General features: G+C 41.0%; 1 protein-coding gene across 1 annotated transcript in view; it reads left to right on the top strand.

Moving 5' to 3' along the window:
* The window catches only part of LOC137279175 (chitin synthase chs-2-like), a 66129-nt gene extending 49148 nt beyond the window's left edge, over window positions 1-16981 (top strand). The window contains exons 16-26 of the mRNA XM_067811662.1: window positions 1943-2144; window positions 2902-3039; window positions 3701-4917; window positions 5149-5394; window positions 6980-7059; window positions 8745-8847; window positions 13113-13266; window positions 13443-13607; window positions 14135-14270; window positions 14467-14667; window positions 14940-16981. Coding sequence (XP_067667763.1) covers window positions 1943-2144; window positions 2902-3039; window positions 3701-4917; window positions 5149-5394; window positions 6980-7059; window positions 8745-8847; window positions 13113-13266; window positions 13443-13607; window positions 14135-14270; window positions 14467-14667; window positions 14940-16981 — 4684 coding nt within the window. The remainder of the gene's footprint in view (window positions 1-1942; window positions 2145-2901; window positions 3040-3700; window positions 4918-5148; window positions 5395-6979; window positions 7060-8744; window positions 8848-13112; window positions 13267-13442; window positions 13608-14134; window positions 14271-14466; window positions 14668-14939) is intronic.
* Window positions 16982-17270: the final 289 nt, after the last annotated feature.

The following is a 17270-nucleotide window of genomic DNA, read 5'->3' as shown; positions in this document are numbered from 1 at the left end:
GATCAAAACCTCCTTAAGACAAGAGAGGTATAATTTCCCAGAACCAGAATGAAACATATAACCTGTAGACTCATAGATTGGTAGTCCCACAATAGTAGTACTTACATATATAACCTATTATATCCGGTATCTTACCCTTTTCTTGCCTTTACATATCCTCTTTATACTCCTTCTGTTTGTATATATACGGCTTCCCATATATACATGTACTGAGGGAAAAAAATAAGATAACGCCACTTCATGGCCGTGCTCCTTTATTCTGTTCTCAGATTTCTTCCACAGCGTTATTTAAAAGTTGGTGATGAAAACTGGATAATGTTACAGAAGCGCTTGAATTTTCCTGTTTAGCATTATTTCTTTCTCTCAGTACATATATTATTACACCTGTATCACATGTAGTAGCCATGTGTGAGCGTTCGCCAACATGGGTACAATATCTGAAAATCATTCATGTTGTTTTCGGCCATGCTATTGTGGTTATATTGTTGATACTGCATAGACCAGTAATAATCTGCATCAGATCCTTGTCATCTTTGGATTAGTTAGGTTATCGAACTTGAAGTAAGTACTGATTCATAATTCTATCATTTATTACGAATATTCATCAGAAGGTCAACCCGGTAAACCAATCAGTACCTTCCATTTTGGAGGAAGTACAGGCAAAGTTGTGAAAAATACGCTTTGCGCCTAAAGATCGCCATTAATGTAAGCATTTAGGCAAAAAGTGTTTTCTTGAATTCATTTCGATGCGTATTGTGGTATTCACCGTTGTCTAAGTAAATGAATGATTATGCATCTGCTGTGTCCATGTACTGATAATCCTGTGGTGCGCATATGCCTCAAAAACTTCCACATTCGGTTAACAGTGCAATTAAAAAAGGCATAAAAACACAAAGATTTTTACCAACACACGTAAAAGTAATTCCATTCGAACTCTCATGTCGCCAGTTTCCCACACACTTCAGTACATTATGTGCCTTACTGCGGAGAAACAGTGATGTAATTAGCTAAGAATGTCTTCTTAATTCCATCCCCAACAGTGTCCTACACGCCACACCCATGTTGTCATGGCAACGGAGTTCTGTCCCCACCGCCTCCTTGTTTGCTTGTCCCTCTCCTGATCTCAAGGCTTCAATCATTAAATCTTTTAATCCCGTGTTGAGGAATAAGACAGAGGCCAAGTTAGCATAGGACTTGTGCTGTCTTTGAAATACTTCTAAATGAGCCCATTCACCTATCTATGCCAAAGCGTAACTGCACCCCTAGCAGTAGGGTCGCGATATGAAGGCTCCAAGAGCGAGCATTATAAGGTAACTCACAATTCTTTACTCTGATCTATCATTATAAGTTTAACTTAAAGGAAATAATACACATCAAAACAAACGTCTACCATTTCAGACATATGTTTGAGATGCGGACTTGAATTATGAAACGGCAACTTGAGTCCTGTCTCTCTGTGACAGATATTTCTTAAGGGGTATTGTGTACTGACTCTTCTCTGTACAGTAATACGAATCTTTTCCGGCGCCTTCAGTCTATGCTTGAAACTGTCTTTCTCTCTTAGCTTACCTCTGAGTACTGACATAGCGTGCATGTTATTACCTCACACGATCCCCTATACTTTCCTTGTTTGTGAGATTTTTATCATTATTTCACGTGAATTGTTAAAGAAATATTGTATTCATTTGTTGCTCAAACGACGACTTTTGCTTTGACGTGACATTTCCAATATTACTGTAGAAGCCAATTCCAAAAATGCTGATAATGTGTTTAAATTATATTTTATTTTACCATAATTGATTATGGTTCTTAATTGAAGTGTTCACACAAGTTACTCCAAAATGTGTGGTATTGTGTGTCATTATTTACTAGGGAATATGAAACAATTTGGTGATATTTCAAAGTTACATCTTCATGTAACAATGTCTTTGTGTGTTTTCAGTTTTCAACCGTGGGATGTCTTTAAGACAGTATCTAGACGCAGTGAGACGATATATGAAACCACAACAAATTGGTTTGAAGTTGCTGCCAAAACTCTCAAAGTATTTGCGTACCTGTTCATATTCCTGTGTGTCCTGTCCAGCGCTCTGGCCAGCAAGGGAAGTCTACTGTTGATGACCCATGCTATAGGCAATTCTAGCAAGGTATTTGACATACCTGAATTAGCGTCATAATCAATTTGCCAATACATTACAGGATGTAGAATACTTATATTAAATTAGTTTACATGTTATCGAAATGTAACATGTCATATCAGTATTATTTGTGATATTATATTAATTTTTTTGCAATACGAGAGTGATATGTCAGTGTCATATGCTTTTACCTATGTACATATGTTAAGTATGTATCTATACTAAACTTTGCATTAGGCTAAATGAAAAATGGAAATGTTTCTCGGGCATCGGCGCGTCACTTTCACTCATCACACTTTTATTTGTGCAGGTAATAATTTTTCATTACCATTTTGAAAAAGTAATTTTGACTTTTCCGCGTCCCGATCATCCATTTGTCCACTATAAGAATGAGTGTCTGTAATCACGAGTGTGACTGAATCTACAACTCATTAACACGTATTTATAAACATTACAAGTTGTATTTTTGAGAGAAAAAAAATAGAAATGTGTTCTTCCCTTTTTTAATATATTTTTTTTGAAGTCCTACCGCCCTCGTCACTTTTAAACAAAATGTGCCCGAGAAACAGTTAATCATTTTATGCAACCTTATATATCTTTATATCTCGTATGTGACTATATGTCATTACACCTCATATTTAGCTACATCTCAGATCTATACATCGTGGGTAGATTGATATTACTGTGTAAGTGTTATGTCAATGTTTCATTTTTGTATATAGTTCGTGTTTATTTTTTGATGCATGCTATATCTGCTGTGTTCCAGGGTTGGGAGAACCGCGACCGATGGGTCTATATGGTTATAGCAGTAGTTAGTGTCCCTTACCTAGTAACCTTCTTCGAATGTCTCTTCAAGTCTATGTTCGGAAATCTTCCCAGACCGTCCATCGGAAATATAGCATGGGTATGTTCAACAACACAACTGGTTAGCTGTTTGTGTGTAACTGTTAGATGCGGGAAGTAAGAATATGGCACTGGTTTTGTGAAGGTATAAAATGACTCAACACTAACAACTAAAAACTCCGCTATGGTTTGTCCGAAAGTAAAATGCAGCTAAAGCGATATATTAAAAGTCCCAGTGTATATGCTTTGTGTACAAATTTTGGTGATATTATATGCGAGGTTCTTTATTATTTGAATATATGATTAATAAAATACAAAAATGTACATTAATATTAAATGCTTATTTTCAACATTCAGTACTAAATACATATTTTCAAATCTAATTCTCGTAATGGTAAACAATTTCTGTAATTCGAAAACATTGCTTTCCAAAGAATGTGTTATACGATCACTCGAAACTAAGAAGACTCAATGAAACTCCAAAAGACTTAAAGCATCAACATAGAGGTGACCATAAATACAAATCAATTATTTAGTACTTTCCTAGCTTTGTAGGGCATTGTAAAATTTGACTGAGTTTATACTTTGTCTGATCATATAAAAAGTAATAATACTTTTCGATTAATCCAGCTTGGGCACATTTCATATATTTCATACATGAAATCTCAGGTATCCTGAATTCTGGGATTGATCATCATGGGCTTTGTTTCACATCTTTTTAGATCTTGTTCATGGAATCCCTCCACTCCTTCGGGCTGAGCCTGCTGTTGTTCCGGGTGTTGCCATGTCTGGACACGGTCCGATGTCTCCTTCTGATGAACGCCCTCTGCACGGTGCCATCCATCCTCAGACTGTTCGCTACCAAGCGTTCCGAAGACAACCGGAGGAAGGTCACCACTATCATCCTGGACTTCCTGGCCGTGCTCATGCAGCTATCGGCATTCGTAATCGTTCTAGCCTCCATGAAGTCTGAATGTGTAAAGGAAACTGATATTGATGATGACGCCGTAACACTCGAGTCACCGACCCCGAAATATGAAGCACCCAAAAGTCTTCCCCAGACTGGTGATTCGCCCTGGTCCTCCACCTACGCTCTGTCCGACATGTCCTGGGAGATTCCTCTGGCTCTGCTGCTCCTCTCCACCAACTGGTGGGAGAACTTCGTCGACAAGGATGTGCGGCTTGGATGTCTGGAGATCCCAGTAAAGGACTATAAGGATACACTCCATCGTGTCCGAGTCAAATCCTACCTAGTTGCAAGTCTCTGGAAAGTTGGCCTTACATTCGGTTTTGCTTTTCTCCTCATCCCAAATCTTAGTATGGTCCATATCGCCTTTGGCTCCCTGTTTGAGACGCCCGCCGAGATCACCATGTCGAACGCCAGCACAGTCTCTTCCACCGTGCTACCCATACAAGTGACAACAGCGCCACCTATCTCCCTCACCGACCAGCCAGGGGGAGTCTCGAAGGGTGGAATTGAAGAGGAACACTTCATGTTGATGGAACGACACAACTGCTCTTTCCAAAACAAATCCATGGGTGCTCAGAACGAAACCGTTTGTGATACCAAATACGTTGACCCTTGGCGTCAATGGTGGCCATACATGCCTCTTCTCCTCCAAATCGTCTCGACTGGGTTGTGCTACTACTTTGCTCGACTGGCATGTAAACTATGCATGCAGAGGTTCTCGTTCGCTATACCACTGAGTCTTGCTACCCCGGTGTCTGTGGCTACCATCATCACCGTGTGTTACCTTCGACCCGAGAGGACGGAACTGGTCAAAGATTTCTTGACATTTGCCTGTACTGGGCATGGGCCTGAGAGAAAATGGTTAATATGGCACCTTGGATTAGGCTTTGGTCTTTGGTGGGCCTCCCAACTGTGGATAACAAGATATATCTGGACTCCCAAAGCCCCACGACTGGCATTTACGGAAAGGTAATAAGTTGTAACTGTCAGTACAAAAAAGCAAGAAAATGTTCTAACGATTAAAGGTTGATCTAGTTTTACCCACCTGTAATGTATTTGTGTGGACATGAAAGTCTGGGGACAACAGGTTATTCTTACTCTGAAGAACATGGTCGTTTTGTTTTCGTAACGTTTGGTAATGATACAAATGACACAAATATAAATACTCGTTTCTCTGATACCACGCTTTTTTCTCCGCAGACTGTTCATCCTGCCGATGTACTGTGGAGCCCTCATTGAGCAGTCCCTACTGCTGAACCGGCGTCGAAACGACAAAGAACGTATTCTGAAGGAAATGGCCTTCAACGACGATGCCTCAATGGACAGCAACTCCACCGACGCCATGAGGAAACAAAGGGAGCAGATCGTTCCCAAGATCTATGTGTGTGCTACAATGTGGCACGAAACGGAAAACGAAATGACGCAACTCCTCAAATCTTTATTCAGGTATTCACAAAAATCCAGATTTCAAATATTGGAATGTTGAGCATTTTGATTTGATGAACAACCTGGGTAAACCCACAAATAGCCTCCATTGGGCGTAAAGGGTAACATAACGGTAGAACACAAAATAAGTATCAATGATACTCAATGGAGACACCAGGTGTTGGCATGTGTTGCCATACCCTGACCTCACACTCAATAGTCCTAAGCTTCAACAACTGAAAACTCCAGCCGTTTACAGAAACGCAAAAACTACTGTTGGCATGATATTCACCAACGGCCGTGACATAGGCATTTGTGCACTTGAATCATGGTGATTCAATCAGATTCTGGTGTCCCCTTGCTGAATTGTCATGTTTGTATCTCTACTAATCCTCCAGTGGATGGAAGCCCTGTGCAAAACGTAAATGCCTTGTCATCAAACAGCCCTTATCACGTAACGTTGCGTCGTCTGCCCATCTCTATAACAGAACGGATGGATCATCTGCATCAATGGTTATAGTGATGTAAGATGTGATGCTGTGTGGGAAATACCGTTGTTATTCCCGACTTACTGGAGACACGTGAGAAAGATCACGCAAGGCTCTGGTCTGTGGCTCTTAGAATTCCCTGAAAGACCCCAGATTATAATGACAGTGTCAAAATGCTTTGTCTGCTCTTTAAACAAATTTATTGCTCTGCTTGCCAACACAAACATAACATTGCCCCTCACAGTTGAACACCGAGTTGATTGTGGGCTCCAACAATCTGGGGATTTCATAAAGGTTACCTTGACTCAGAAACGTTACCAAGGTCATGATTCCTGAGAGGCACCGTCAGTTTATCTTGACGCCTCATCGGCAATATTGTATCTACTCGCTGCATCTAAATTCCAGGTATCAAATATTTCTCACAGACACCAGCCTCCACAATACTGCGAGGATCAAATACCGGAACCAATTATTATCCTCCTCGAAATAAGTAAAGGACTACCCGACGCTTTCATATGACCATCTGTCCTGGGATTCAGATTACGTTTAGTGACAGGAAAGAATCGGGTGGACCTTAATGTGTTTGTAGTATGTGTATGCGCATCTGTCCTGACACAGACAGTCATTTCTCATACAACTACAGAGAGCAAGTCATCACGAAGAACACTATGAATAGCACATTAATTATTTCTCCTCCGTCATTTTACAGTCTTTAAACCAGTTTATATCTGTTATTTTACTTGTTTCTGTCTCTGAACATAAACTGTTTCTAAGGGTCATTAGACCCACCGTCGAATAAAACCTCTCCATCGCTATAACAAATGTCTTCTTCTAGCAGAATCTATTGTACGAGTCCAACCAAATTATACATAGAATTGTTAATTCAAAAATAGAAATTAGCTTAAATAGAAAATTTAACACCAATTATGGCGTACATAGATATATGTATATGATATACATATGTTTGTTATAAAACCGTTCTGCTTTGATGAAAACTGAAATTTAACAAGTAAAGTGAAGTTTTCTATTTCGATTGTGTACGATTTTTATGAAACATGTAATTTTGTGTTAATGTTCTGGGAAAGTGATCCTAAGCACGTATGTTGCATTGGTTTCAGACTTGACATTGACCAGAGTGCTCGCCGCAATGCTCAAGACTACTTTAACGTTCAAGATCCGGATTATTACGAATTTGAAGGTTTGTTGTAAAACCCATTTCATGTTTCATTGTAGTCTTTCTTATGAATGTATCAGGGGAATGTTGTTTCACTCCGCAACCAGCAATATTAAGATCACAGTGACTCATAATGACAAGTCTTGGGTAAGTGAACCAGTAGTTGATGTCGGAGCCAGTATCTATGTGCTGAAGGTACAATGACGTACAGTCTGACATTTAACGCAGTGTAGCCACTTGAAATCTGCTCTGAGTATCTTGGTATGTGGAATGTCTACTTTACCAGGTAGTTGATTGTCAGCCCGACCATACAGAATACCTGCCTTTTTGGGAAACTACACGTAAAGAGCACATACATTCTTCACTGATATTTGACAGCGGATAAACGTGAAACTAGCAATAAATTAATACTATTCAGTGATGTATTTACTACGGTGCATGTATAGCTGCGTTTTGGACCTTCGCATTTGCCGTGCTTACGAGTGTGTTCAACGAAATAACGTTTGGCTAACGTTTGTCTATTGTTTTCAAGTGTAACCTTCGTTTTCCTGTCTGTATATGAATACCTTCATAATTATCTGAGTATGAAATTTTAACTAGACAGTAACTATTTTGTATGTCTAGTTAATGCATTTTGAACATCCATACACTGCGACATTCGAGGCGGATAACGTTACGCCATGTTAATTCACTGCATAAAAATTCTTTTTAAATTTGCTTTGTAAGTTGTGCTAATTTCCGAACCGAATCAGTATTTTTCGAACTGTTGAATTACACCCATAGAGTCTGGCCGTGGCAATATTTGGCGTTGCCCGACTCTGTGAGGTAACCGACATAGCCTGAGACTCTCTGGCATAGATATCAGGGGCCAAGGGCTCACATGCTGCGACTTGTTAAGTCAATATGAGTCTAATTGATCTTTAAAACAGTACTAACGCGCACATTAAGACATTAACACGACAGGCAGGGGTAAAGTGACATTGTCTTAAAGGGTTATGTATTCGTGAGGCATATATAATCTTAATTATGAACTTTGAAGAATACAACAAATATATGATTTCCCACACCAACCGGTTATCAAAATATACTGTGATGAAGGGTGGAAAATTTAACCCGTATAAATATAATTCTAGTCATTCGTCTCTCGTTTGGCAAATATAAACCGTGAACGTTAAACACAAATTGTTGTAAGATGCGAAGTTATATCGTGTCCTGAGTATGGTCAGTTGCAGTCTACAAACACCGTTCAGTAACACAGGATATTAACGACAAGGTCCGGGGTAGAAAAGGACTTCAGCGAACCATGCTTGCCATGGAGTGAGCGAGTGAGTTAATATTCGGCAATATTTCAGCCATATCGTGACGAGAACATTTAAGAATGAAAAGGAATATATGTATATTGTAAAACCTGTCAACGAAGGGAAGGCGACTATGCTTGTCGTAAGAGGCAACTGACTGGATCGGGTGGTCAGGCTCTCTGACTTGGTTGACACATGTAATCGGTTCCCAGCTGGGCAGATCGATGATCATGCTGTTGATCACTGGATCTTCTGGTCGATTATTTACAGACCGTCTCCATATAGCTGGAATATTGTTGAGTGCGGCGTAAAACCAAACTCACTCACTCACCATTAACGACAATATCTCGGTACAACAGTGTCTCTGTGCGACACATAGTTGATGACAATATCCCATCATTGACGTTTCAGCGCACATCTTTGTTGATGACGCCATGGATTACAACGACAACGACGAATGGATGCCGAACATGTTCGCCAGACAACTCGTCGATTCCATTGACTGGGCAGCCAGGTAAATAACGTCATATTTCGCTAGCTCACAGAAACAATACATCACAATTACATAAGATAAGATTCCACCTCATGACAGCGGACTCCATGTAAAAAGGACGGTACTTATCCTTTACAATGGGATATTTTAGTAGCACCACACGAAGCGATATCTTGTGTCATATTTAGTATAAAGTAATTCAAGTACATATTACTCGAGAAGCAATATTTCTAGAATATATTTATTTCGCCAACTTACTGCGTTAGGTAAACATATTGTGGTAATGTAACTTATACGTTACATCAACTTACTGACTTAGGTGAACATGTGGTAATGTAACTTATACGTTGCATCAAAGAACAATGTGGTTCATAACCGCATTCCTAATGTGTTATAAATATATAGAACGTTCTATATTAATTATATATATCTCATCTTGCATTCATCTGAAAGTGCCGAGCTTTGGAGAAAGTAGAACCGGCAGAGCTTCGACACGAAATCTGGGGTGCAATACCGAATTTTAGCATGTCATCCGTATTGCACCTGCATTACTATCCTAACTTTACATACGTATATAATAAAGTATGTGCCATTGGCTGGCATTAATACAGGAAGAAATGTAAGGGTTAGAATAAGTGTCATATAAAGAAATAGCTTTCCTCGGCCGGGAGTAATAGTTTAGGGATAGCTCACCACACTACCAAAATCTACGAAAATATAGAAACATCCTTAGCTGTGAAGACGGTAGCAAGGCTCATATTTTAAACTTTAAAATGCATACAGGCAAAATGAAATCATGTCTTTCTTCATGGACGGTAAGTACAACTTAAGCCCCCAAAGCGTTTGAGAATCCCAGATTTCATGACCGTAAGAGATCACAGAAAAATGTGTTTTTCACAGTAAAGCACATTTGTGCCATCTAGGTGTAGCAATGCAGCTGGAGTGTGGACAGTTAAGTCTGGGCACACACATTAGGATCCCAGTAACCTAGAGAGACCAAGAAGCCTCAGAATCCAAGCTTCAGTAGACGGTGCAGTGGCCTGCCTCAGGGCTCTGTTTACGAACTAGGCGGATCGCTCTATAGCGCTACAAAGAGAATGATGTGTAATGTAAATAAATCTCAGGCAAACAAAAGTGTAGGCTATTTGTTCGGCAGGCTGCGTGTAACTGCTGGCTTTGTCAGTTTCGTTTATTTTAAGGGCAGATGAGTAGGCAGTACTGAGGTCTTTGATTGCTGTTATGTCTTGCAGGTAGCTGGTACGCCCTTGGACGCCTTATGAAGTATTGGAAACTTCAATCTGCCAAGGCAAAATTCCTTTGATACTGAAATTTCAATATTTTCTGAATATCGGTGATAGTTTGGACATTAATTCAATATTTAGAATACTTGATCTCAAGAGTATATATTCATTTGAAAGTGTAGCCTAAGTATAGGATTGTGTTAACTCCTAGTTGTCAATAGTTTACATGGTAAAACGAGTGTAGGGACTTGTATAGACTCTAATTCCTGTTCTACATCATGCATGTTTAATTTGAATTAGATAACATTAAACTGTTCTTGGGTTGGAAATGTAAATATCTATGTTCAAGGGGCCTTGTCAGTTTGTTTAGAAAACTTTAGTGGGTGGAAACATCGACAGCGATAATAGAAGACAAATATGCTGAAATATATAAACCTGTTTCTGTATCTTCTCATGATGGTGCAAACGTCACCAGGTCATAGTGACATAAATTCTAGACAACACTGAAATCGACATGCTTTCTCGTCATCACACGCTTCAAAGTTATTTGTTATACATGTATATTAGTACTTAAGGTAAATTTGTCGAATGAACAAACACAATGTCCAATACTGGCGCTGCACTGAAAGCTCTGTTTTTACGGAGTTGTGAATCAATGTAAGCAAATCCTCATCGATAGATCGATAATTTAGGTGACCAAGAGACTCAGTGTGACGAGGGATTTTATACCACGTAAGATGTGTCTATAGGTGTATGCATTCAAACACTAGGAGGGAGCATCCATTGTTTTTGTGTTTTTTCTTGACAAATATTTGACAGTGACCGTGTGGGGGTCTGAAAGGGATTTATCAAAGCAAATAAACACAACACTGGTGATGGGACACGGGTTTTATCATGAACATTGAGTCCTCCACTGCTTCACACAAACTCTCATACCTCGGATTCCAGACCACTGTGGGTTGATCTCCAGATTTGCTCGAAAAAAGGGATGGTAATAGTTTTGACCTTAAGGCAATTCAAAGGTCCAGAGACAACTCGTCTGTATGGTCCTTAGGGTGTTGAGATTGATAATAGTGCGCTGAGATGCAATGATCGAACGAAAAATAAAGCGCCTCTGAGCTGGTGTGTGTGTGTGTGTATGTGTGTGTTTGTAAGTAAGTAAGAAATTACCTGATATCTTATGAACGGAACAGAAATTGAATCGGTTCATTCTGGCTTTTACAGTTAATAATACATTGTTTATGCAGTTATTAAAGTGATAATGATATGAAATAAAAGTAAATAAACTACAAAAAAAAACAGGACTTAATCTACAACTGCTAGGAAGATGTGCTATAACACAGCGCTGCGATTTAAGAATGTGTGCATCCTGTAAATGTCTTAATTCATATAACTCTAACTAAATAAAGTATTGTACTTTACGTTAAACCATAACTAGCATGTTCCTGACATGGGATGCAAAAAGGCTAATGTGATGACCTCACGTCCGGCAATGACCAATATGACAAAGATGAAAGTAATTCAGCACATATGTAGGCCCAGTCCAATGTACATCTTTGTGATGCAAACCAGGTAGATTAACACGTGTTTATTCATGAGAAATCTGTCGATGTTTCAACTATCCTAACCGTTCTTTTGACCCCCGATCATTCCGTTGCCAGTTTTTGGAAGTGGACATTTTAACCCCAGTATTGTGTGAGACGAGTAAACATGATCCCCAGTAGTCTGGGACAAGAATGTCCACGATCGATCGCGGAGGCAAGGACCGTCATACAGTTTGTTATGACTAAATATTTGATAGAGAAAGAAAACATTTGATTGCAAATTTTCACGCCTTGGATCGAAAGATTTTTTTCAAATACCATTTGGCCGAGCCAGGTGTTGAAGACCTCCTTTTTCTGACGTCACATTCCCGTGCTCCTCAACAGGCGATTGTTTAAGGTTAGCGCGAAAACTCTGATCATATTTGTCGTCTTGTGAATCATTGAGGATGAATCTCAGTCCAGTGGCTAATTGGCCTGGAAGAATGTTATAGACGGCCAGGAATGGCGGTTTTTAGACCCCCGACCTTTGTATGTGAAAAGTTTGATTTTTGAAGTATTCAATTAGTGTGCGGCCCTAGTGGGTATTACGTTGTGTCAATACTGACAAGCACGATTAGCATTACGTAAACACGGCCAAACACTGACACCGAGACTGATTGTTTTACCGCGTTACGATAGACACAGTCTGCTCCTGGCGTTAATGTCATTAAATTCAACATTATGAAAAGCGCCTCTCAAATATAATCATTTGACAAAACACGTTTGATAAATATGTAAAACTGCTGTCTCGGTTCTTCTTTTTATGTGTCAAAGGCCGGATGTTGAGAATGTGAACTAAAAAATGACTAGAAAATAAGAGTAGCTTATATACTGAGCAACAAAAGAAACGTTTCGGAAACGTCAAATTTCTTAAATGTAAGCGGTCATGTTTGTCCTATATTATACGTAACAAAACAGTTATGTTTCTTTTTCTGTTCAGTATACTTCGTTCAGGCAATAGCTATGATTTAATCTCATGCCGCTACCCACAAGTACACAGACACAGGAAAAGGTATGCTCCATCATGTAAACACACAAACACCGTTCAAGCTAGTAGACAAAACAAAGGAGTTTGTATTACAACATAAACACACAAACAACTTACATAATAGTTGAATATCCCCACCAATACACAAACCATGTCTCCAGAAAGAAATGTGTAAGCCAATTTCCTTAATATGAATAAAACTAAACTATGTCATGTGTACATATGGTATGCATGTTGGTAGAAGAAAGTCCCTATTATGCTAACATGCCATGCTAACATACTTCGTCTAGACCAACCTTGGGCAAAATGATTTCATTTCCTTTTCAGTTCGTTATCATTTCTTAAGTCCCAATATTGATGCTTGACATCTCTGAGTGGACTTAAAAGACTCCCCGAAGACTCCAGCAAAGGCTATATATCAAAATACTTTTACAGCATGAACTTTGTGCTAAATATATCTCTGCTTACTTTCAGTCAAATTCATGAATCTGAGATTAAGCTGATGCCTCCAGTGAAGATCCCCACCCCCTACGGCGGTCGTCTCGTATGGACCCTCCCTGGGGGAAACTTGTTGATTGCCCACTTCAAGGACAGGCTGAAGATCAGACACAAGAAGAGATGGTCACAGGCACGTGTGATATAAAGTCAAAACTATTCACTGTCTGAAAATAACTTCAAATATTACATTTACTTGTATAATGCACGGTGGAAGTGCACTTATAATACATCAGTAATAACTTGGAGCCAACATATCAAGTGACCTTTCCTTGTGTATATTTGTCATGTGTGTGTTATTTCCGGCAGGTCATGTACATGTACTATCTCCTTGGTTACCGTCTACTGGGCCAACAAGACGACCTCCATGGAAGCAGTTCAACTCTGGAACGAGAAGAGAAATGGAGAAACTCGGCCAGCCATTTCGTGAAAGGAAACCTGTTCAAGTATATCCCTGAGAAAGTCTTAGTACAGGTGAGGGGGTCACATTCAGGCACCGTCTACATGGATGTAATTAAACCCAGTTTTTACCAACACTGTTATTTCGGACGACTAGATCATGTGCATTCACAAAACTAAAAAAAACAGTAAGTGATACAATAACTTGTCCTGACCGGTGACGATCCTGGTCAGATTTGGTCTCCAGTAAGCGATGGTTGTCGTAAGAGGCGACTAAAGAGATAAAGTTGCCAGACTCACTGAGACATGCCATCGTATCCAACCTGTGGAGATCGATCGTTGATCATTGGAATGTCTGATCCAGACTCGATTATTTACAGACCGCCGCCACATAGCTGGAATATTGCTGAGCGCAGCTTTCACCAACAAACCAACACTTGTCCTGGCCTTTTCACGATTAAGAGATTTTATTGGAAAAAGGGATCGCAACTGTGATCAAATAAATATTCCACAAGCATAGTCAACATGTTATGCTATGTAAATGTCTTAACGTGGGAAGGGGTAACCACAGCAGGTTAACACATGCATCTGTCTCGTGGTAGGCTGAGAACACATTCATACTGGCCCTGGACGGAGATGTGGACTTCAAACCTGGCGCTGTACAGCTCCTAGTGGACAGGATGAGGAAAAGCAAGAAAGTTGGAGCTGCCTGCGGACGAATCCACCCCATCGGATCGGGTATGTTACTGGGGAGGTGTCGACACTAATCACTAGAGGGCAGCTCCATAACTTCTCAACGTTTCTCTAGCACTTACACGAACCTGTATATCACGCAACTCACAGGCTGAAGCTTCTCCTTGAGGATTGAATGATTTAGACAGGTGATGGTTTTCTCCCAATATTTTCAGTAACGTCACATATATTCTTTTCACAGGTCCTATGGTTTGGTACCAGATTTTCGAGTACGCTGTTGGTCATTGGCTTCAAAAGGCTGCCGAGCACATGTTGGGGTGCGTTTTGTGTTCACCTGGGTGCTTCAGTTTGTTCCGTGGATCTGCTCTGATGGACGATAACGTAATGAGGACCTATGCTACCCGTTCCAGTGAGGCCAGACACTACCTGCAGTACGATCAGGGTATGCTCAAATGTGTCAACGTTTGATTCCCCTTGATTATCTCAACGATGTATATGCTTACTGGTGCCATAAACCTCAGAGCATTGGCTCGAATCTCAGATTCATCTTGAGAGTTGACCACTGGGTTGTACGAGTGTTTAAGTGGTGGTATAATTTAAATGATATTCAAAGCGATGTTCAACCCAACTCACTCAGTGACAGGAAAACTCTTTCCATTCATGTCTTGTACGTAAACATCTTTTATTAATTCACAAATGTCATCCTTTGTGCAGGTGAGGACCGATGGCTATGTACACTGATGCTGCAGCAAGGATACCGAGTGGAGTACTGTGCAGCCTCGGACGCTATGACACACGCACCTGAACGATTCAAGGAGTTCTTCAACCAGCGACGCCGATGGATTCCGTCCACTCTCGCTAACATCATGGACCTTCTACAGAGTTACCGAACAACTATCAACATCAACGACAACATCTCCTACCTCTACATGGGATACCAAGGTCTATTGATGCTGTCCACCATTCTCGGACCTGCAACCGTATTGCTTATGATGGCTGGTGCCTTCAACGCCGTCATGCGGACCAGTCTCTGGCAGTCCTACATCCTAGCCGTGGCTCCGTCTGTCTTGTATCTCATCATCTGCTTCATAGCTAAAGGCAGTATGCAGTTGAACATAGCTGCCATCATGAGTGCGGTCTACTCCTTGCTCATGATGGCTGTAGTGGTCGGAACACTGGTTCAGATTGCAGAAGATACCATCGTCAGTCCCAACGCAGTCTTCTTGCTGATGTTACTGGCAATCTTCATAATATCGGCATGCTTCCATCCGCAGGAGTTCATTTGTTTAATTCCGGGGGCTCTGTACTTCCTGTGCATCCCCTCCGGCTACGTTTTGTTGATGATCTACGCCATGTGCAACCTCCACGTCGTGTCCTGGGGAACTAGAGAAGTGGCAACTCGAGTCCCGGGACCAAAGCCTCCAGAGATGCCGAACGCCAAGAACAATCAAGCCAGTTGGATGTCTTTTTTCACCAGACATGAAGACGATAATGCGTGCTGCAGTGGATTTGTTCGGTTCTTTAGACGGATTTGTGGAGGAAGACACCAGGATCTCAATACTGAAATTTTGAGGCAGGTGATTGAGAAACTGGATAAAGTTGAAGCTGGCATGCGTAATGTGGGTACTGGATTCCAGCATCAACGGCGACGCTCGTCATCACGATCAAGAAGATCAAAGAGATCGAATAACATCAACGACATAGAAGAAGAAGCTGAACATGGGGATGCCTCTGCTACAACAACGTCTTCATCAGACGAGGAACAATACTTTGAAGAGGAACGGGACGAGTTAATCAATCCAAGATGGCTGGAAGACATGGGTCTGAGAAATGGTGAGGTGCAGTATCTTCCTATGAGAGAGATTGAGTTCTGGCAGAGATGTATTGCCAAGTACCTCCACCCTATAGCATCGGATCGTGCTCATGAGGCAAAGGTTTCCCAAGACCTCAAGTCCATGAGAAACAATGTCGCCTTCGCCTTCTTCATGATGAATGCTTTCTGGATGATAATTATTTTCATGTTGCAAAGTGTCAAAGACAAAGTGAGTATCCCAATCCCTCGACCTGGTACCAAGCCGCTCCCTATCGAACCTCTCGGTCTTGTCTTCCTCATCGTCTTCGCCTTCATCCTACTTCTGCAGTTCGCTGCTATGTTGCGACATCGTTACGGAACACTTCTCCACATCCTGGCCTCCACCGATCTCCGTTGCTGCAGAAAGCGCTACGATCCCAAGAAGCATATTCGAGAAGCCGTGGAATACGCTCGCATGTTGCAGAGACTGCGCGGAATTGATGAAGATCTCACTGATCAGGATTACGACTATAACAACCTTTACTCGAGCAGTGGAGAATTTGGTCCAACATCGGTTCCTCCAAGGCCGTTTGAGGATAGCGACGTCCCCAACGCTTCAGCGCAGGAGAATCCTTTCCCGGGTATGTTCGACAACCCCGCGTTCCAGCAAGAATCGACCCCTAATATTGATGAGGGTGCGCCTGGCGAGACCACCACGGAGAAAAGGAGGAACCGCGCCCGAAGAAGCAGATCCACCATGGTAGATAAAAACAATACCTTGAGACGAGCGTTCGTTAGGCGGTACACCAAACTCCTCCGTCAGCACTCCGCAGATGTTAATACTGACTCCAGCATGATGAACGGGGCTGGGGGCTCACTACGAGTCACATCCACAAGCAGCGCCAGTCCGAAGAGAGAAACCGCTGAGGATCTGGTAGCCAGATTCAATAAGCTAAACAGGTGATAACCCCAATCTGTGACTAATCCCCAAAGTGATTACTGTGACAAACAAATGCATCATAAACCACGAACTGTTTCAAAATGTAACAATGTTCTCAAAAAAAAAGTGAAATGGACGCCAAATGGTGAATAAAATGTGTCTAAGTCGTGGTTGTCATGGTGACACGAGATGATGGAAAATCTCAGACAACAGACAGGACTGATAACTTTGCAGATACTGTGCTCAATGTTGTCAAGTACGTGGAATGAAGGTGATAGTCTTCCAAGAATATATAGGTATATGATGACCTACT

The sequence above is a fragment of the Haliotis asinina genome, chromosome 3 (genome assembly GCF_037392515.1).
Source record: "Haliotis asinina isolate JCU_RB_2024 chromosome 3, JCU_Hal_asi_v2, whole genome shotgun sequence".
Lineage (NCBI taxonomy): Eukaryota > Metazoa > Mollusca > Gastropoda > Lepetellida > Haliotidae > Haliotis > Haliotis asinina.
Note: the sequence above shows the minus strand (reverse complement) of the source record. Positions and strands in the feature narration are given on the sequence as shown.